Source organism: Pongo pygmaeus, chromosome 9 (genome assembly GCF_028885625.2).
Source record: "Pongo pygmaeus isolate AG05252 chromosome 9, NHGRI_mPonPyg2-v2.0_pri, whole genome shotgun sequence".
Lineage (NCBI taxonomy): Eukaryota > Metazoa > Chordata > Mammalia > Primates > Hominidae > Pongo > Pongo pygmaeus.
In genome coordinates this window covers 40,884,093-40,907,976 of record NC_072382.2, presented here as the reverse complement: position 1 = coordinate 40,907,976, position 23,884 = coordinate 40,884,093, and the positions used below count along the sequence as shown (strand labels likewise).

General features: G+C 35.0%; 1 protein-coding gene across 1 annotated transcript in view; it reads left to right on the top strand.

The window, feature by feature from the left end:
* ANO3 (anoctamin 3) overlaps window positions 1–23,884 on the top strand; it is a 327,529-nt gene that overhangs the window by 195,010 nt on the left and 108,635 nt on the right. The window contains exons 7-11 of the mRNA XM_054440329.2: window positions 2,753–2,797; window positions 7,900–8,031; window positions 11,156–11,262; window positions 14,290–14,345; window positions 18,828–18,949. Coding sequence (XP_054296304.1) covers window positions 2,753–2,797; window positions 7,900–8,031; window positions 11,156–11,262; window positions 14,290–14,345; window positions 18,828–18,949 — 462 coding nt within the window. The remainder of the gene's footprint in view (window positions 1–2,752; window positions 2,798–7,899; window positions 8,032–11,155; window positions 11,263–14,289; window positions 14,346–18,827; window positions 18,950–23,884) is intronic.

Here is a 23,884-nt window from a genome sequence, read left to right as displayed (position 1 = left end):
ATAACTAGCCCTATATTAGTCCGTTTTCATACTGCCATAAAGAACTTCCATGAGACTGGGTAATTTGTAAACGGAAATGGTTTAATTGACTCACAATTCTGCATGTCTGGAAAGGCCTCGGAAAGCTTAACAATCATGGTGGAAAGGGAAGCAAGCACCTTTTCCACAAGGTGGCAGGAGAGAGAAGAAATGAAGAAGGAACTTCCGAACACTTATAAAACCCTCAGATCTCGTGAGAACTCACTCACTATCATGAGAACAGCATGGGAAACTGCTCCCATGATCCAATCACCTCCCTCCTCAACACCTGGTGATTACACTGCGCGATGAGATTTGGGTGGAAACACAAAGCCAAACCGTATCAATCTCTTTGTGTTTGAGTGGAAACACAAAGCCAAACCGTATCATCACTCATAGTTCATCATAGATTCACCTGGTAATTGGGCTGTTAATTAGCTTCATACGGAAGAGAAATAAAACCTCTCATATCTTTTGGACAGGAGGTAGTTCTGCAACTTGGCGCAAGGCATCCGCCAAAGTTAAGCTCCTACCTCTCACAGAAACTGTCAGGGGACTGCTATCTCCCTTCATGTTTACATTTTAAAAAGACGGCCTCTAAATCCTGACAAAAGGCCCATCGCATTTTCTGAAGAATTCATATACATTTCAAAGAGAGGAGAAAGTACTTATAATGGCAAGTTTTCTTAAGTTAATGCTCTCAGAAGAGAAAGGGAGGAGAAGTCTCTTTCGTTTTCAACAGGGAGAATTAAGTCTATTATTTTTCATTTTTATTTGTTCTTACCATATAAGTGTTCTAAAAAGCATTTATATTCATCTTGTATGACTTTCTCCATTTTCTTTATTTCTCCTAAAGCATTTTCTCAAAGTTTTTTAATTGTTTAAAAGAAATATTCAGACTACCATCAATAAAGACAGAGAGTAGTGTTTAGTTCAAATGCCAACCAACCCTCTCCATATTCTTTTATAATATTCCTAACCATATCCACTCCTGATAATTACAGTTGTAAACATTATCTCCTTTTAATGATGCCCCTGGATTTGTTTGATGCTGGAAATTATTTTATACCAATTTCCACATTTGTAGTTTTTTTTGAAAAAAATACTATATTTAGTAAGTGTTTATTAAATGAAAAAATACTCTCTGGCACTGAAAGAGTTAAATGCAACTGTGAATTAAAGGCTCATTCATTTATTCGTTGACCATCAGTGAAAAGGTATGTTACATCAGGGAAAATAGTGCAAGACAATATATGTAGGGGTGGTTCTGAAGAAAAGATGAGTTTACAGTCCAGTAAGAATTGAGTGAAGTACGCACACAGGCTTTTGTGTATGTTTGAAAAAAATAGAGAAGTATTTAAAGTGTGAGTTTAGGATAGATGTAACAAGCTTCAATGTTCCATATTTGAAGTTAGTGTTGGAATATGGCAGGCACAACTTTAAAATTATTTTCTGGCAATATGACTTCAGTGAAATATGGTATCTCCAAAAGTTTGCAATGAAAGGGACTGCAATGAAATATGGTATCTCCAAACGTTTTCAAGTTTTCTAAGCAGCTAATAACATACTTAGGGCTAAATATCAGTTGTCCTATTAACCCTGCTTTCTAGGTTCCACATCATAGAGGAGTTTACTGATCCTCTGAAATGAATTTTAGTGATGGGGATAAAGAGGTATTTTAGAAGAGCGAGAATATCAGATTCCTGAGCTCCAACATGAGCATGTAGAGAAAATTATTTAAGAGATGAATTAATTTTGTCACCTTAATTTTTAGTTTGTCTAAGAAATGCTATACCTCTACTTAAAACACTCAATATCTTCCCCTTTGCTTTTCATCCAAAAACCTTAGCATTAGCTGTTAAGGCCCGTTATCATCTGTGCCTTGTTTACCATCCTCCACTCTTTTATCAGGATCCTCAACTTTTAGTATATATTCTAGCTATTACCAAATTGGTTGCAGTTATCTAAATCTTATAATACTTGGTTTTGTCCCAATAACAATCTCATATGCTGCTGCTACCTTTGTCTAGAATGTCATGTGTAACCTCTTTACCCAAAAGACTACTCCCATTCATGCTTCGAGATTCAATACAGGTGACATATCCTCTGGGACAACATCCCTGTGTCCTTCGTCCTCCACCTGTAAAAACTAATTGAGCTCCCTTTCCTGGGTATTTCCATTCTTGCATTTTCACATTTTATTTTAACTGATGACTTCTCACCTCAACTATCAAGGAAGCTTCTTGAAGGCACAAACTGATCCTACCTCTTTTTTCTCTAAAGTTTTGGTGGTTATAACTTACACTCCTTAGCAAATCAGAAGTATTTATTATATACGTATTAAATGGATCTATAGATGGATGGATGGAAAAATGGAAGGAGGGATGGATGGATGGATGACCTTATATAAAATGTAAGAAAATAATTCAATTAGTATAAATTGAGTGACAGAAGACAGACTTTCAATAAATAGAATTTAAAATAATTCTGTTTTTTCAAAAGTGGTCTGTTGATTTATTAGAGTGTCTTTGTTATTAGTATCTTAGATTCTGAAATTAAAACAATGTAAGGTTGATATTCCTCATAGTATGCTGGGTTATTTCAAACATCTTAAGTTTCTTAAGCATACGGAACTTGGGGTATAGAAATGCTCAATATGATTGAATGTTGTCACTCACTCGTATCACTTTATTTTCCTGTGGCTTTCCTCAGCTGTTTTCTATTATTTTTTCAGGAAAAAATGCTATTACACTGACGGGAGGAGCAAATCAATGGGCAGGTTGGTGGGTGATGAATCATTTCTTTATAACCAATTTGTCATTTTGAAAAAAATAAGAAGATATTTGATTCCCCATATCAGCAGTTGTAAATTGTAGGAAGAAAAATTCTATTGATTTGTTGAAGAGATTTCCAAAATGACTTATGCCAAATTGAATAACATTTAAAATCTGATACTCTTTTTGTTACAATTTACCATTGCCATTCTTGGAATCTTCCCATGTTATAATGTTATGGAAGGAGGACTTTAATTGCAAGTTCACATGTTATGATATTTTAATTTTAAAAATAGTTATAAGACCAGGATCAATGGTTAAATGATGACCCACTGTAACAGAACAATAAACCAAACAAAGACCTTCTGTATCATTCAGTCCAGTTCTCTCATTTGAAAGAAGTGGTAAAGACTAGTGTTCAGAGAGATGAGGTGCTTTACCAAGGCCATGTACCATCTTTTGAATTGCAGACCCACTCTTAATCTAACCCCGGAAGGTACCTCTCTTATCCTAGTATTGAAAATGAACTTTTGAAGAGCTTTACCTCAAAACATTAGCTCTTTACCTATTGTGGTAAGAATAACTATGGAAAAGGAGTTAATCAAACCACGACCCTGAGACAGAAGGAACTCTTCCGTCTGAATCTTCTTGTCACTATTTAACTGGAAGAAATCAGCTCCCATTTAATGAATGCTCAAATAAAAAGCCTCTTACCCTTGGCCGTTTTCTGCACCTTGCCAAAGAACCAGTTAACAAAGATAAAGCATGTGAATGTGGTAGAGTATGCTCCATTAAATGATGTTGAAGGATGTATGTTACAAATCAGAATAACAAAAAAGCTAGAACTGTATGATGTGAATACCAGACCATTTTAGGAAATGATTCAATAAATCTAGTTTCTTTACCAAATAAAATTGAATGTAATTGCAAACTTTAGAAATCAGAATGGGAAAATGTTGGTCTCTTTTAAGCATTAATTTTAGGCGTGGCAGTGTTGAGTGACAAGAAAAGTAAATTATGGGGAAAACTTGAAATTAAATGAATATTAAAGAAATTAGCACTGAAATAGCTTTTCCTCTTTAAATTAATGATGCTCTTCAACTAAGTCACATTCTTCTGTCAGGTTAACGTATTCTAATTTGGAATGAGCTCTCATTTCCCATGTGTGTATTTGGTCCTGTTCTATGTAGCAAATTTCCAGTCATTTTTGCTAATAAAATTAGGCATTGGAATATTACAATTTGCAAGTTTACAACTGCAGGTTTTTCTTGTCTTTGCTCTGCATATACCTGCTTATTGTTGGATGGCTGATAAAATCTCTAGATTTGCTTCAGTTTGCTACTATAGAATTAGTGAGACTTTGCTACTATATAGTTAGTGGGTTTTCTGTTAACGAGAATCTTTCCTTTGGAGACTTGGGGAAGTATATATTCTGTATATTAAAATTGGAACAAATGTCTGTTTATATAAAGCTATCATGACAAATGCATACGCTAAATCCTAAAGAAACATTTTTAATAATGTAAAAAATGTTCTTTTCTCTGTTTTGGTCAAATTTAAAAGTAAACTAGAAAAATGAACACTATTATATGTCATTACTTGTTTTATCTTTTATGTTTCTTATTTTCTGTGTAAGTTCATAAAATGAAAATTCAGTTATCATTTATTCCAAATGATTATTAAAATATGTTGAACCTTACTATAGCCCACCACTTTTCATTTTACTTGCAATAAGTAATTCTCTATTCTATGTCTTTGTGAATTCACGTGGGAGGGGTAGGGAATAAATAGAAAAGAAGTCTATAAAATTATGTAACATTAAACTGAAAAAGATTACAAAATTTGTAAACTCAATCTGTAGACAGTTTGAAAAGTGGAAAATTGAAATCAAACGTGGCCATTTAGTTTCACCTGTGCTTTTCTTTTCTTGAAGTGGAAAAGGTATTTTCCTCACATGCTTAGTTTTGACCGGTACATATTAGGGGATAAATAATGTACAGGCAATTGTCCAGCTTTTGAGAATCATCACTTCTTCAGCAGGTTGAGAGGATGTTGTTGGTTTTATTATCACTGCAATTTATTTTTTATTCACAAAGTGTTTTCACATTCAATTATTAAACCATCTTAAAAATGACTCTGCAAGGGAAGCAGAACAGAGTAGCCAGTTTTGCAGATCGGAAAACAAAAAGAAGACTCCCTTATCATCCCCACTCACACACCCCATGCCCTGCTTTCACAGCTGGTTTGGCAGAGTTTGTGCTTCAGTCAAGTTCCTTTGACCCTTTAATCCAGACTTGTTTTCAATTTTCAAAGAATTATCTTAGGTTTTCCCAGATTGTAGCAAATAAACCTAAAGGTCTATTTTTGCATTGTGCCGTGATATCTTGAGTTTGCAAGATGTCCAACACAATAAAGGTTTAGTAGAGTGTAGATAATGTATTAGATTACATTGGTGGCGTGGTGATGGTACTTTTAGTAGTATAAATCATATATCATTATTATTATAAACATGTATTGAGTACTTACTATGTTCTGTGCCCTGTGGTGTCAGACAATATTTATTTAATTCTCAAAATATTTCTTTTCAATTAAGAGAAGCAAAACTTAGTGAGGGTCAAAGAAATTAATAAGCTAGATCCTTGCATCCTGGTATTCAAATTTAGGCCAACCATATTTCACTATTAGACTCCATTTACCCGTTCCTTCACAGGAAGTGTATGTGAAAATCTAAAGTGATAATATTGTTTGTTTTCTGTTAACATCACAAATGATGGTCTGAAAACCCTTTTATTCTATTTATTTTAAAACTATTTAAAATTCACATTTATACGTACTTTGTTTATGATGTTGTCAGAGCTACTAGAGCCTTGGGTGCTGTAGCCTGTCAGCATTTTCTAAGTGTAATTAGAATGCTTCCTTTTATTTGATCTGCTAGCCTCCTAATGAAGGAGAACAGATGGAATTACTCTCTGTCTTTAGAAATGAGGAACCTGAAGCTCAAAGATTAGAAATGTTTAGCCCAATTTCAGTGACCAGCAAATTCAGCACTAGAACACTCATCTTCCAACTCCTACCCCATTGCTTTTTATCAACTATGCTAAATTTAAAAAGCTTGAGTAATTTCTGTGCAGTCTATTCAATGTTTTCTACATGTCTATACATCAACCTCTCCAATGAGGTGATATTTTATTATTTTAAAGGCTGTCTTTGTAATGAGAAGAAGCAAAGTGAACACCTCAAATACTATGTATTTATTATTTTAGGCTAGAAAGAAAATGTTTTGGTTCTTCCAAAATCAAAAATGATTTGATAAGTAAATGATAACCTTACTTGGCAAAGGAAAAATCTAGACTTTCACATACTAAATCTTGCATTAGGATTTGATTATTATTTCAAATTATACATGGCAATATTACCATAATAGACGTGAATGAAATAATTCCTGAGATACAATATTTGCTGCCTGCCCATTGCTATACTAATTTTTTTTCTGAAGTCCAAGCAGAGTTGACCAAAGAAATATTGAGGTGTGTTGTATTTAACACTCTTCTAGGAGAATATTCTATCCTGCTACTTGGACTTACTATTGCAGAAGAAGCCAAAAATTTCCCCAGATAGAAACTCATGGTGTGTAAATATTGCAAATGTGTTATTAAACACAGCTATTATTATAGTAACTCTGAATTTAGACTTTCAGAGTCCATCTCTGGAGTCAATAGCTTTCTTCTGTTTCTATTTTCTTTGTGAAATAAATCTGATTTCAATCAGTATATATGCCATAATAGAACTAGTTTATGAGTGTAATCTAAAGCTAGAGCCAAAGTATCCTGATGTCAGATTTCCCAAACAGTGTCCAAATGATATATGCCAGGTGTCTATGCTAAACCCATTACTCAAAGTATAGTCAGGGGTTAGCAACATGAGTGTCCGTTAGCAGCTATGTAGAAATGTGGAATCTCAGTCCCCATCCCAGGCCTATGAATTAGTATCTGCATTTTAACAAGATAATCAAGTTATTTCTATGCCTGTGAGAATCTTAAAAGTCCTGCAAAGGCTTTTTGCCTCAGTGTTCCACATTGTTAATTACCAAGTCTGGAATAAAATACCAATTTGCAACTCTCCAGTAAGGTCAGCATTACTTTTATTTTATGAGTGAGGAAACTGAGGCAAGAAGTTAAATAACTTGTACAAGTTTATGTGGTTAGCACAGTGCAATATATTATAACTCAGTTTTGCTTGACTTTAAAATTTTGCTGTCTACCGCACTTACGACTTCCAGTGCCACTGAATGTGTCACAGTTATTTATTTGTTTTCAGTTTCCACTTTTCTAGAGCCACAAAGCTGTTTGTTTTAAAAAAAAAAGCAGGGAGTAATTATCTATCTATCTATCTATCTATCTATCTATCTATCTATCTATCTATCTATCTACATGTATACACATACCGTTTTAATAAATATATTTTGCTGCTTTAAAAAAAAAAAAAAAAAAAAACTCTCTTTCTGGCTGGGCGCAGTGGCTCATGCCTATAATCCCAGCACTTTGGGAGGCTGAGGCGGGTGGATTTTGAGGTCAGGAGATCAAGACCTTCCTGGCCAACATGGTGAAGCCTCGTCTCTACCAAAAAAAATAAAAATAAAAAAATTAGCTGGACTTAGCGGCGTGCGCCTATACTCCCAGCTACTTGGGAGGCTGAGGCAGGAGAATCGCTTGAACCTGGGACGTGGAGGTTGCAGTGAGCCAAGATTGCACCACTGGACTCCAGCCTGGTGACAGAGCGAGACTCTGTCTCAAAGAAAAAAAAAATCTCTTTCCTACCACCATCTTTGTGTATCCTGTTGCTGAAATCTTTTCCACAATTATTTTATTTTTTCATGAGGATAACATAGTTGTCCTGAAAGAGTTTAAACAACTGCAAGATTTGGTTTGTTTTGCTGTTTTCTTCTTTTGTGTGGGAACAGAAGCAATGCATGTGTACGTGTGGTGTGTGTAGGTTTGTGTATCTCTTTTCGGAGAAGTTTCTTTAGTACTTAAGAGAATTGTAGTGGAAGGTAGTCACAGCTTTGGAATACAACCTAATCTCGTTCTCAAATGTGACTTCATTCCAGGATGCAAACTTATTTTAGAAGAATCAAAAACTGGATGGCCCAAAACCCAATGGTTCTTGACAAGTCAGCTTTTCCAGACCTAGAGGAGTCAGACTGCTATACTGGCCCCTTCAGCCGTGCGCGGATTCACCAGTGAGTTCCCCTCTTTTTTCATACTGCCTACCTTTATACCTTGGTGGGGCTTGTTTATAGAATAAAAACACCTGGGACCATTTCCATTGTTTACCAAATACGTCAGAGAACTTATCATTGTATTAAAATACACACTTAACTTATAAACAACACTAAGTGAATGTTATTAATTCATTATCAATTTGATGATTTAGAGACATTCAGTAGTGAATAATTAATTGTAGACCTATGGAATGGTAGTCTAGTTTCTAACACTTTAAAAATAATTACTGTAGTAGTGACTCAGTTAAAATAACAATAATGTTAATAATAATAGGATTACTGTTAACTAGCATGTTTGAGTAATAGATTGCTGTAATAAATAAATTATAATTATAATTGCTTCAATTAACATATATTTATTAATTAAGCTATCTATTTTAGTTCAATCTTATTAAACTAAAATGAATGATAATTTTTAAAGAGATTTGTTGCATTACTCTATCTCCATCTACCTACCTACATACATACCTGTTTATTTATTCATGTTTTCATTCAACTAGTATTTATTGTGTTTCTACATCACACAGGTTGTGTATATAAAGGAAATTATGACACAGTTTCTATCTTCATGGTACACCCAGTCTAAAGGCGCAGACAAAAATGTAAATTTATAATTAACTGGGGTAAACATAAAGATAGGAAAAGGCATGATGTATTGAAGGACTATAGCTATAGGGCCTACTTTGCTATAGGCCATTCTGAATTGAGCTATATTCTGGGATGGAGGAAATTGAAAGGGTGGATGAAACAGAATTCCAGACCACCAAACATGTAACATAGCCATCAGTCAATGGGAAACCCTCCTTTTCCCCTTAGCCTATTTATCTCATTACTTATTCTTGGAGGTGTAACTAGAAGCATGCTTTCTAATTCCAATGATATTGTAGTGGCAGAAGGAGTAAAATTCCAAATGACTGTTGGCTTTAGAGAGAGCTGAAAGTTTCACGGAAGCTTTTTCAGCTTTTTGCTGCACTTTTTCAGGACCTTTAAGGATCGGTGATACACCAGATGAAAAACATTCTACTCTTTTTTTTAAACCCTGAAACCAGAGTAATCTTTGGAAAATATCAGCCACATCATACAACCACCTTGCTTAAGACTCTGAAACAGTTTCCCATTTGTACTTCCAATAAAATTCAAATTTCTTATTATTTACTATGTGGGCATAGATGCCATAGTTACTGCCCAGCACTATCACTCCATCTTCTGCATTTTTTTTTCACCATTTACTCACTCCAGCCATACAAGCCTTGGTTCCATCTGTTGAAAGCTCAAGCTTAGTCCTAACTCAGTCTTTCTTCTTGCTGTTCTCATTGTTTGCCATGCTCTGCCCCAAATCTTCATATGGCATAGTCGTTCCTGTCATTCAGCTCCCACTCAAACATCACCACCTCTGAGAGACCGGCTCTGAAAATGTGACCTAAAGTGCCCTTGTCCCAGTCATTTTCTATCCCAGTATACAGTTTCATTTTTCTTCATAGAAATTATCTGAAATTATGTTATTTACTTTTTACTTATGCATCAGCTATTTCATCTCTCTATAATGTAACTCCATGAAAAATTGAATTGATCTGCTTAAAAATTACTTGTTGAGGGAATGCTGAATCAATTTAATGGTGAAAGAGGCAGCTGGACATTCCTTCTCCTACCTACAATTAACAGGACCCTGAATTTGGTACATCCAAGTACAGAGATAAGAATACTGGAGGAATTCAGAGTCTAACAAAATAGACACATGTGCATATTAACTTAAACGATGCAGAGTAAAGTCAGTGTATTAAGAAAGACGGAAATAAAATGCACATTTTGTAAGAGAAAGAGCAGCACATCCAAAGGAGAGGATCTGGGATGCCTTTTCAAAGGAAATAGCTCTTTTTGTCAGGTAAAAATATGGAGTGGCATGGGGAGAGAAGAAGAAACAGAGCAAAATCTAAAGGAAAAGAAGCATGGGATTTTAAGGTGATAATATTATGTTGGTACAACATTACTTTTAATGGCAAAAACTGTAATTACATTTGCACCAACCTAATAATTATACAAATTGACAGATGATTGGATAAATGAAGACAGAGCTGTTAGACATATAAAACTGAAGACATAAGACTGAAGAGTAGGTTGGAATGCGAGTACCAAGAGCCTTGGAGGAAAATAAGAAATTTAATGATGCTTGTAGAGGAAAGGTGTTGGCACACTAAAAGTAAGGGAGTGCTCTAAGAATCAGAGCTGTGCAGTAAAAGTCAGGTGGGAAAATGCATGGCAAGTTAGGAGGATGTTCTACTCGTAATCTAGGCAAGAGGCAATGAGACCTGGAACAAAAGCTGGAGAGAGACAGTTTAGTCAGAAAAGTTACACAGTTTGCCACCTGTTTGAATACGAAGAGTGTAGATGAAGCAACTATCATAGAAGACCTACTAATTCAGGACTACGTGCTTGACACAATGGTGATTTATCACTCACATAGATAGAGTAACTAGAAACAGAAAGTGTCAGAAGTTGAGCAAGACCCAGGACACTTCCATTTTTTCGAGGTTCCCAGCATGCTATAAAGTAAATACTGAAACAGACCCTTCCATTCCTCTTGAGCTCATGCTTCTGCTCTTACATCATTGGCTTTCAAATGGTTCTTCATTGCTACTCTTCCCATGGGGACAACAATAGAGCATCAAGGGAAAGGTAGGATGATTTTTCATTGTTAAGGCTCTGAAAACAAGATAAGCTGCATTGGAAAGCATGGTATGGGGGGTAACATCAATTTTTGATGTGTTCTATTTGGAAATACATTGCTTAAGGTAGTATAAAATGTATGGGAGCCAATGGGCTATCTATTCTCTCCTTGTTCCAGGTGAAATAAGAAATAGGAACACTTAGAGTTCCTTATAAACTGAAATTAGATAACAAAGTGAATATTTGATAATGTCTTGTATTATTTATGAATTATTTTTCTCTGTCAATTTTTTTTAAAGAGAATTATTTCCCTTCTGATTTACTGTGCTTCATATGCATTAGCTTTAATGGAACTTGTAACTATTGCTGGATTCTGTGTTCTGCTTTGAATATTAAACCAATCCCCTCATCTTAACAGCTTCATAATAAATAATAAAGACACCTTCTTCAGCAATGCTACTCGAAGCAGAATAGTCTATCACATGCTGGAACGCACCAAATATGAAAATGGAATATCAAAAGTGGGTAAGAACATTAGTTAATAACAGAGTAGAACTTGCTGTTACTATTTATACCCAAATTATTGTTTTTTTAATAGCTGTAGCTTTGCTTTAATTCATTAAATAGATGTGTATGACATATTGAACACACACTCTATAAACATTCCATTTTTCAGCCTTTTAATAAAACAAACAAAAAAACTTTTTTGAGCATATTTGGTTCATAGATATCAAAATGTGAAATGTGCAAACACTTTGAAACAGAAATATTATTTCTTGAAATTTATCCCCCTCAAATAATCAGACTTTTGAATGACAAAATATGCAGAAATTTGTTCATCATGGGCTTGTTTGTAATAGAATTACCTGGAAATACCTTACATGTCCGTGCTTAGGGACTGAAAAATAAATTAGGCTGTGTCCATGTAGTACATTCATTAAAAGTTATGTGACATTTATTTACTCTTATTTTAACATAAAAATTTCAAGCATCTGTTTTACAAAGTACATGACATAAGCCCTATACTCAGGGAGATTGTAAATTGGTTATGAGTTCGTTATTTATCAACTCCAAAAGATATCCACAAACTATATGTCTCATGTAATTTCATTTCTTAAACCCACATACATAAAAAGACAAAAACTCTAGAAGAATATGTAAGAAACTTTTTAGAGGTTACCTCTGGAAGGTGAAATAATAGCTAATTTTAATTTTCTAAATTTCTTTGTTGTTTAATTGTTTAGCAGTATGCTACAACATGTATAATACAAAATAAACTTGAGAATGTTTCACCTAGAAAAAGTAAATAAAATTGCAAAATTTACATAGAGCTGAGCAGAAAGCAATAGGTAACAAACAAGATATACTTTTAATTATAAGGGTGACAAATAAAAGATGCTTGAAGGGATCAAATGTTAGTCGCATCCTAAAAGCCTTGAAAATAAAAAGTTGACAGCCAGCAAAAACTTGTATCAGTCTCTACTGATTTTATTAATATTGAGTGCTATATAAGTAAAATACACTATGTTTCAAGACAGCCACTTTTTTTTTTTTTTCTTTTTTGAGATGGAGTCTCACTCTGTCGCCCAGGCTGGAGTGCAGTGGCACCATCTCGGCTCACTGCAAGCTCCACCTCCCGGGTTCATACCATTCTCCTGCCTCAGCCTCCCGAGTAGCTGGGACTACAGGTGCCCTCTACCACGCCCAGCTGATTTTTTGTATTTTTTAGTAGAGACGGGGTTTCACTGTGTTAGCCAGGATGGTCTCGATCTCCTGACCTGGTGATCCACCCACCTCAGCCTCCCAAAGTGCTGGGATTACAGGTGTGAGCCACCGCGCCTGGCCGACAGCCACTTTTTAAAGAAAAACCTTCAGACTGTTGTTCTTCTGATTAATAATTTATTTATTACTGAGCATTCAAAACAGTTAACTCATATACCTAAACTTCACCAAAAATAAAGAAATAAATTTAGTAAGTAATTTTTAAGGAACTAAAAATAGGCTGGGTGCAGTGGCTCAAGCCTGTAATCCCAGCACTTTGGGAGGCCGAGGTGGCTCGATCACGTGAGGTCAGGAGTTCAAGACCAGCCTGGCCAACATGGTGAAACCCGTCTCTACTAAAAATACAAAAATTAGCCAGGCGCAATGGTGGGTGACTGTAATTCCAGCTACTAGAGAGGCTGAGGCAAGAGAATCACTTGAACCCAGGAGGCGGAGGTTGCAGTGTGCCAAGATCATGCCACTGCACTCCAGCCTGGGTGACAGAGTAAGACAATGTCTCAAAAAAAAAAAAAAAAAAAAGGGAACTGAAAATAATGAAATCCAGAATATAAATTGAAAATGTGTCTAAATGTTAGTACTATATTATTATTATATTATATTTAATATAATATAAATATATTATAATAATATAATATAAATAATATAAATAATATAAATAATAATATTATTTATAATATAATATAATATAATATATAACATATTATATATTATATATAATATATAATATAATATAATATATAACATATTATATATAATATATAATATATAATATATAATATAATATAATATAATAATGATATTATTTATAATATAATATAATATATTACATTATTATTATATTATTATATTATTCCTAACTGCAATTCTCATTTATACATTTTTAAGTTTATATATATGTGTATATAAATTTATGTGTGTACATATAAATTAGATGTACATATAAATTAGATGTTTTAGCATTTATAATTTTCAGGTTTTTAAAAAATTACCATTATGAATATTTTCTCAAGCCCTTAATTACTCTTTGAAAACATTATTATAAATAGCTGTACAATATTCCATAATAAAATTCATCAAATCACTATTATTTACTATGTACCTATTTTAATTGATTGTACTATAAAAATTAAATGATTTATCAGTTTCGTATATGTAATTATTTCTAATTCTTTACTGATATAAATAATATTGCAACAACAGTTGCTCACTCAGTATCTGTTCTTACCAGGAGTATATGAGAGTGTCCATTTCACTCTACCCTCATTGAGAGGGAGGAGATTTTAATAAGTGTCTCATATTGCTATTTATATCTTTTTGGTTTGGTATTATACAGTTAAGTATTTCTCGATATCAATATCCTTTTGAGATTTTTTTTTTTTTTTTTTTTTGGTAGGGGACGGGGACTGGGTGGGATATAGAATTTGTCTTCTTTCTTGACCAACTTTGTTATTTGGAGAAAAACAAAAAGTTGCTTCTGGGTCACATGATCCTAACTAAATGGGTTAAATGCCCAATATTTTATGATATAGTAAAGTAAAACCATGTGGCAACTTGCAAATCTTCATTTACTAGTATCATAAGGACATAACTAGATGCAGTATCAGGTTTTTTTCACAATCTCACTGTCCTCATAGGTGATGTGGCTATGGAAGTCATTTGAGTTCTCTTAAACTTTTTAATTGATTCATTGTTCCCCGTATATTTATGTTCCTTCAGAAGAAATGTTTCATTGAAACTAACTCAATAACTGTCCTTTTCTTCTCTTTGCAGGTATCCGTAAACTTATAAACAATGGCTCATACATAGCAGCGTTTCCACCACATGAGGTAATTTTGAAGTACAGTTTCCGCATTATAAACAAGGTTTTCATGCTCAATGCTTGGTCCTGTTGTTTGCATTTGAAGCTAGCTGTCCACTCCCAGGAGGATTCAGTCTGCAAGTAGCCATGGGCCTTCTGTCTCCCCATTGTAATTTTGTGGCTGTACACTGGCTCCTCTGCTTCAAAGCCTGTCTTCAATTTGCCCCATACTGGGTATCCCAGCCTTACCAGGAACACTCCTGGGCACTATAGCTGCTGCCTTCTGCTCCAGTACAGAGCTCCAAGATTGATCCAACTTGAGATCCGCACCATTCCAAATAGAGAAGATTCCTGGTTTGTGCCTACTACTTTGGGATACTTGAAAATCTAAAGTCCACCACAAAAACCTATAGCCAATTACCTCCTCAATTATTTGTCAGATTATTACCTCCCTACAGGTTTTAAATAGAAACGCCTGCTCTAAGCTGCAATGGGCCCTGTCCACTGTAAATGATATTTGAGCCAACTTTTATTCCCTGACCTCTTTCTTTAAGGCAATTTCACATTTTAAGGTAAGAGTGGGGTCTTTACAGGTTTCACTTCTGAACTTTCAAAGACTATCACACTTCTATTTATAAATTTATGACTGAGGACTTACAGTACATAATACAAGGCTGAGGAATTTGCAGTCTGGTATGACCAATAGTAGATAAAATGTATTGAGTACTTGTTATTGGCAGTGACGTAAATGTTTTATATGGATTGTCTCATTTAATCCTTGCAACAACCCTTTGAGATATACAATAACATTAACTCTGTTTTGTAGATAGGTAATTGAGGTACAGAAAGGTTAGATATCAAAGGCACAGTTTTGAGCACCGGAAGCCAATCTCCAGTGTTTATATTCATTATGGTATAAATACTTATAGTAGGAATAGAAATAATAACAGGAAATATGTTTGTGTATTTAATGTGCCAGTCCTTGTGCATGTATTTTCCCATTATTCTGAACATAACCCTAGAGGGGTAAATCTTATTATTCTTATTTTACAACTGAAGAAACAAAGCTCAGAGAAATTAAACACTGTATCAGATAGCACATAATAAATGGTAAAGTGTTCAGAATGGCAAACTTAAGGCCCAAGGAGAACCTCTGTAGCAAAGGAAGGTTTAATTTGTTCTCTGTCTAGGTAATTTTCTCTACATAATTAGGCTGAGTTCTGAAAGTTCATTTGACAGGTTTTTTATGTGAAATTTGGGACTCACTATAAATAAGTTATAAGTAATTATCATCTTCCCACATGTGCTTGTAATTTGGATGAAATATTAATATACGGAATAAATACATGAAAAGAACAGAAAACAATGTTGTTGAAATACAAGAAAGTAAATTAGAAGGTCGATGAAATGGGCTCAGGAATTTTCTGTTGATTTTAAATGCTACTACTTGAGGTAAGAAAAATAAGGCTTATTAAGAGGAAAGTGGAGTCAATGGCTTTGACTGTAATTTGATTAAGGATAGTTCACAATTCTAGGCTTCCTTTTTCTTTTTCCTTAATGCAGGAGACAAGTGCCAATCTCTTATTTTTACCAGTAGTTGAGGTTTGTTTTTTACTTACAAAAAGGACAGTGGCTAGAGGGAAGAAGAAGAAATGTCTTGTGGAGTTTGGTGTGAAAAGGAAAAATAAAGGGAACAAGAGAAATACACACACACACACACACACACACACACACACGAGTTTGTCCAAGATATTGATAGAATTTATAATCCTATCAATTATGAATAGTGGAAAGAGAGGAAATATGTGTAGGTCAGAGGAGGCCAGTCATGGGGATGGCAGGGACCACTGAGTGTACATAATACTTCAGAAAGGCATGAAAGTACATGAGTGAGCAAGAATAATCACTTCGGTCCGTTTTCTCTTGCAGCCCACTGCATGTCACTATCAGGCCAGAATGATGTAGCTGATTGAGATTACAGAGCAGAGTTAAAAAAAGATACCCTAAATATTCTAAAGTTAAGCATCTGAAACCGAAAAAGCCTTTTAATCTTTGGGCTTTAAACACCTTGAGCTAGTTTGGGAAGACAGTTTTGGGCCTGCACTTAAATGGTACCTCCTTTCTTCCCTAATTAATGTATCTATTTCATTAGGGAGCCAGGAGTGGCATCCACATGTCTCTCATGGCAACCTTGAGGCACCTGTGAGCCATGACTCAAGGCGTCTTCTTTCCTTATGGGAGCTCACTGTCCTGGTTGTCAAGGAATATTCTGATGAGCTTTGCACTTTTCAAGAGCCACAATATATCAAATGCATAAAATAACTCACATTAATTGCATACTTTCCATGTGCCAGGCACTTTATAGGTATTATCTAAGTTGACTCTCGTAAAACCCCTCTATACTGGGTATTATTATTATTACTTCTGTTGTCTAGGTGAGAAAACTGAGACATAACTCCACTTGCTTTAAATTTTTGTCAAACTTTCATAAAGATGGAGCCATACATTGGAGTGAGGAGAAAGACTTTGTCATATCTTGTATCTCACATTTTGGTTCAGAAAATATATAGTCACCACATATATTGTCCTCTTTTTACATAATAAAAGCAGAGAAGTTCAGCCTTTGGGGAACACTCTGCTCTATAAGGCGTATCATATAATCCGCACTTCCAAAATGGCAACCCATATGACAGATTTTTGAAAGAGGATATAAAGAATTGAAAAAAAATCCTTCAATTTTTGGAATATCTTATGTGAAATAAATTTTAAAGATATTACCACGTTAAAAATCTGACTAGCCAGCTTCATTCCTGGGATGCAAGGCTGGTTCCACATATGCAAATCCATGAACATAATCCATTATATAAACAGAACCAATGACAAAAACCACATGACTATCTCAATAGATGCAGGAAAGTCCTTCGATAAAATTCAACACCCTGTCATGCTAAAAACTCTCAATAAACTAGGTATTGATGAAACGTGGCAACAAAAGCCAAAATTGACAAATGGGATCTAATTAAACTAAAGAGCTTCTTCACAGCAAAAGAAACTATCATCAGAGTGAACAGGCAACCTACAGGATGAGAGAAAAATTTTGCAATCTGTCCATCTGGGCTAATATCCAGAATCTACAAGGAACTTAAACAAATTTACAAGAAAAAAAATAACCCCATCAAAAAGTTGGCAAAGGATATGAACAGACACTTCTCAAAAGAAGACATTTATGGGGCCAACAAAGATATGAAAAAAAGCTCATCACCACTGGTCGTTAGAGAAATGCAAATCAAAACCACAATGAGATACCATCTCATGCCAGTTAGAATGGCTATCATTAAACAGTCAGGAAACAACAGATGCTGGAGAGGATGTGGAGAAATAGGAATGCTTTTATATTGTTGATGGGAGTGTAAATTAGTTCAACCATTGTGGAAGACAGAGTAGCGATCCTTCAAGGATCTAGAACCAGAAATACCATTTGACCCAGCAATCCTATTACTGGGTATATACCCAAAGGATTATGAATCATTCTACTGTGAAGACACATGCACACGTATGTTTATTGCAGCACTATTCACAATAGCAAAGACTTGGAACCAACCCAGATGTCCATCAATGATAGACTGGATAAAGGAAATGTGGCACATATACACCATGGAATGCTATGCAACCATAAAAAAAGATGAGTTCATGTTCTTTGCAGGGACATGGATAAAGCTGGTAACCATCATTCTCAGCAAACTAACACAGGAACAAGGAACAGAAAATGAAACACCCCATGTTCTCACTCATAACTGGGAGTTGAACAATGAGAACACATGGACACACGGAGGGGAACATCACACAATGGGGCCTGTTGGCGGGTGGGGAGCTAGGGGAGGGATAGCATTAGGAGAAATACCTAATGCAGATGACGGGTTGCAGGGTGCAGCAAACTACCATGGCACATGTATACCTGTGTAACAAACTTGCACGTTCTGCACATGTATCCCAGAACTTAAATTATAATAAAAAAAGAGAGAGGAAAATCTGACTAGCACTGGTGGCTGAGGCCTCTTATATTTTTTGAATGAACACTTACTCTCTTCCTTAGCTTATAAAAATGGAAGAAACATTTCCTGGGACTGCATCACTTCTTATATAAAATAATGCCCTTAAATTCTGAACTAAAGATTATCACAATTTCTCTCAATGATGGTGAAGATACTGTGTTTATTAAAAGACCTTAAATTCCAGACAGTGAAGCCTAGAGTCTACTTTACTTTAAGCTAAATGGGTTCCATTGTATTTTTAAGTAATTTAATAAAGTATTTTTAATAACTATCAGACTATTTTTAATGAAAGATATGTAAAGGCATCTATCACATCATTCCAGCGATGGGCTTAAGTTTATCATTTTTGAAGCTTTCAATAAGTTGTTAAATTATTCTGCAAGGGAAAATACAGTTCTTATTCGGTTAAAATTTCACTAAAAAATAGATCCAAATGTATCTTACTTTATCTGTTGCAGGGAGCCTACAAAAGTAGCCAGCCCATTAAAACCCATGGACCTCAGAATAACAGACATCTATTATATGAGCGCTGGGCACGCTGGGGAATGTGGTATAAGCATCAGCCTCTGGATTTAATCAGGTACTGCAAATGGAACAATAATGAAAAGCAAAGTATGCTGTTTTGTGTCATTGTCTTAGACTTGGAATTATTTATTGTACTCACCAGTGAGGATGCAGTCTACAAAAAAGCAACCACTATAAGATTTTTCAGTAAAAGAATCTCACTGTAGGTAATTGGTTATACAGGGGATGGGAGAGCTGAGAAATCAAACAGGCTTTGCAAGGTGTCTAAGGGATTAGCAACAGCAAAAAATTACTGACACTCCTTAAGGGTGGAGAGAAATTGGAATAAAAACATATTACCAGAGCCCAATACTTATGTACCATTGCTAGGGCTTCCCGCAGAGAGGTGAAATTGAGGGGGAGGATGGAGCCTCGAAGAGGGTATAGAGAGGGAAAATGGTCCTGGCTTATCTCTTCCTTCTACCTTTGAGTGGTCTAGTACCTCCTGGTTCAACTTAACCAGAAGTAATTTAGAGTAAAACCTGACTAAAATGTCCAAACCAAAAAAAAAAAAAAAGAAAGAAAGAAAGAAAAAAAGCCAGAAAGTGGATCTAAGAGCAAAGAGAAAAATGACTAACACATGTTTCACATGTTTGTATATATCTATTGTTCAACAAAGATCTACTCTACTTCAGGATGCATATTCTAGTAAGTAACTGCCTTCAACTTGAACTAGTCTTGAGATATTGTTGTATTCATGATTTATATCATTTATTTTGATGGAGGATAACTTGTTTTTTATTTTTGGAAATCATGAAATCTGTATTAACAAGGACTTAAGTCTGTAGTTAACTATAAATATTTATAGAATGAAAGAAAAGGACCATTTATATTAATATATGTTAATATTTTAAGCTGTTTATGAAGTATAAACATCAAGAATAAATCACAGCTGAATCGGTCAGTGCCCCCAGCGTAAAACGGATGGACACTGAAAGGGGTACTTGTAGAGAATTTAATAAAAGAACTATATACAGAAGCATAAGCCAGGGTCAAGGGAGACAGTGACGAATGAGGAAGCGCCCAGGGACTAGCACAGCTGGAAGTTGCTATCAAACCTAGATCTTGAAGGGACAGGAGGAGAAAGCATTTGGCAGAACCTGTCAAAATCTATACCATAAAAAGGATGAGTCATCTGAAACAAGCTATGACCTTAGGAAGAAAGCAGCCACGGCCAAACCATGGCCCAAGAAAGAGGAAGCAAGGGTAATAAACCTCATCTGCTTTATATTGCCCTCTGATCTCCTGCTGGCACATTCAGTGGTTCAACAAACCCATCAGGAAGCCGGAAGTAAATGGGAGGGAACAAAGCTTATAGAGTCCATAGAGGTAGACCTCGTAGTGCCTATAATGAAAGGAAAAAAGTAGAATGTGGATCTGGAGACACAGAGGGTAAACATCCACCACCAAAAGCTTTTAATTTCTTTTTTTTTTTTTTAATTATACTTTAAGTTCTAGGGTACATGTGCACAACGTGAAGGTTTGTTACATATGTATACATGTGCCATATTGGTGTGCTACACCTGTTAACTCGTTATGTACATTAGGTATATCTCCTGATGCTATCCCTCCTCCCTCCCCCTACACCACGACAGGACCCGGTGTGTGATGTTCACCACCCTGTGTCCAAGTGTTCTAATTGTTGAATTACCACCTATGAGTAAGAACATGCGGTGTTTGGTTTTCTGTCCTTGCGATAGTTTGCTCAGAATGATGATTTCCAGCTTCATCCATGTTGCTACAAAGGACATGAACTCATTCTTTTTTATGGCTGCATAGTATTCCATGGTGTATATGTGCCACATTTTCTTAATCCAGTCTATCATTGATGGACATTTGGGTTGGTTCCAAGTCTTTGCTATTGTGAATAGTGTCACAATAAACATACGCTTTTAATTTCAAACATTAAGTGTTTCAGTATATTCGGAACCAAGATGTTTTATTTCTTAGTCTGATGATCACAAGAAATTATCAGATTTTATTTTATGCAGATGGGAGAATTATTTTAGATATTATGAACACAGTGAAATGTGCTGGTTCACAAAGCTATATCTATTAGGAATTAAAATGAAGTTAGGATTTGCGAGCACGCATTTTAGTGTCAATAATTACATTTACTTAACTTATTTCACTTAAGATAATGTCCTCCAGTCTTATCCATGTTGTTGCAAATGACAGGATCTTCTCCTTTTTTAAGGTTAAGTAGTATTTCATTGTATATATATACCATATTTTCTTTACCTGTAAGCCACAGTAATACAAATACTACATAATCTCCTGTATGGGTAGAATCTAAAAAGGTTGAACTCATAGAAGCAGAGGGTAGAATAGTAGTAACCAAAGGCTGGGGGTGGGGAGGAGGCAGAGGTTGGGGGAGAAGTTGGTCAAAGGATACAAAAATTGATTTAAATAGGAGGAATAAGTTCAAGAGATCTATTGTACCACATGGTGACTATAGTTAATAATAATGTATTTTATGCTTGAAAATTGCTGAGTACATTTTAAATATTCTTACTATATAATAAGAATAAATATGTGAGGTAATGCATATGTTAATTAACTTCATTTAGTCATTCAAAACTATATGCATATTTCAAAACATCATGCATGCAATAAATATATACAATTTTTGTTGACAAAAAATACACAGAAAGTATAAGTTCTCATCTATAGAAGACATTACTCTTGCTTCTTCAGGTAATTCCAGCAAGCAGCCTTTATTTTCAGTAAATAGGTTTATTCAGCTACTATTACCACTTCTTTGGCTGTTGACATAGGAGGATGTTTTTTTCTTAAAAAAATTATATTTTTGTCTTTAAGTGGCTAAGGGAAGGAGTCTGTGATGAAATACTCACCCAAGAGAAAGTTTATGAAAGAGTATAGATGGCATTTGAACATGTTTTTACCCCTTAGGAACTTAACTTGTGTTACCAAAATATAGATGGTAATGAGGCAAACATGGATATTAAACTATTTATGCATAGCATTTTCTACAAGGCCCATTTTTCTACAACCAGCAGAAAGATTGTCTTAAAATTTGTGACTACTTATTTTGAGTAAGTTGTTCTTAAAACCACACACTTTTGAGGACATGCATCTCTTATTGTGTTGCTTCCTATCTGTAGTGAGAGAAAGAGGGTGTTCAGAGTTGAATTTCCTTATACTCTTTGGTTATGGGTAATGGAGACCCATAGGCACAGCCTGTATTGTCTCATGCTGAATAAAGTAGTTCCTTAGTAGTGGATGGAAAGTCAGATACAGGCAATTCCTTTTGTATATAAATAACCATTTCTGGACATGTGTCTGTGGTTTTTCCTATTTTAAAAATAAATTTAAACATTTTGTAGCTAAGGCCTATTTTAGTTGCAATCTGTTTTTCCATGAAAAATATTTGAAACTGAAAAGAGCACATATTCAAAATCATCAGCTATAAAACTTGCTTAGCAAAATTCTTGTATGGCAATTAAAAAAATTACACAATAGGTATTGGAGGCATTTGTATTTAAAAACAATGTCACTGAAGGAAACAATTCTAAAAGCATAGATTTCCACATTGTTTCATTGTATGATAGAAATTATTTCAGCAGCAGAATTATATCATTGAATGACATATGACACAGGGCACAAATATTAAAAAAAAAAAACAGATAAAAACAGAGCTGTGGTTGATGTGTGATGGGGAGTTACCCAGTAGCAGCCCCCTCTTCCTCCCTCTTCCTCCTTGCTCTATTTGGAACACAGGAATCATAGAAGATTGTGAGTTCCAGTGCTCTAAGGCAAGGACATTTTTCATTAGCCTCTTTTACATGGCACCAGCTCCTTCTTCTCCTGACACAGATCTGAAATCTACTTTTACTTAGGTGACTATACTTCGCCAAATAACATTTTTGCTTCTCTTAACCTTCAACAATGTGTAATTTAAAATATCATTATCTATATCATACTGATATAGATAATACTGTCTATATCAGCTGATTTGTCTGTGCAACCCTCTGTCATCAAAATTATAAAGGTCCTCAATTGTGTTAGTAACATGTGCTAAAAACTTTGCTCCACCCCACAGAGGAACACTTGTTCAAACAAACAAATGTTTTTTTTTCAATACCTGTTAATATAATAAGTTTCCATCTCACAGTAGAATATTATTATTGTATAAGAAATGAATGTTCTATTGATCTATGTTTCCTAGGAGAGATAAATAAAATGGAAAAAATGGAGAAGTGATGCTTGATAGATGATTATTCCAGGTCTCCACCCAGTAGAATATGCAAAAGATTTAATCGGCACAACACAGAGAATGAAGCAGAAGGAGAATAGTTTTCAGAGAAGAGAAGGCTTGTTAAGGAAATATGACAAGAGAATCTTCTTCTTAGCAAGAATCACTGCTCAGTGCAATATGCCCAAACGAACTTTAAAGTGCCAATCTTTATTGCAGGAACAAAACTGTGTGTGTTAAGTAACCGTCTTTAGAAGATGGAGACCAAACAGTGGTAAAGAAGTCAGGAAATTATCATTTTTAACCAGGCCTTTAATACTGGCAGTAGGTTAGGTGAAGAAAGAGCAACCGAGTAGTTATTCGAGCTGCCTTATTTCGCTGCCATTTCAATTTAAATGATATTCATCAGCTGGAGGGGAATTAAACACATTAACTCTCTTAGCGTCCTTCAATACTTCCTGTGATGGGTACTAGTGAAGCAACACACAGCTCTACCTTTTAGCAGCTTACAATCGTATAGGGAGGAAAAGGAATGGAAGAATGACTGGTAATTGCCATACATTTTTGTAAGTTTAGGGACAGCATTAACCAGGGTAAGTGCCGTGTGCTTTGGAAACTGCAGAGTTGAGTTTTGTTGAGGAAGATGTGACATAATGGTGCACATTGTGTCTAGCATAAGGGCGTCTGGTGAAGGGTGCAGATGGAGAGGGAAATCTAACTAACCTGCTCTCAGCA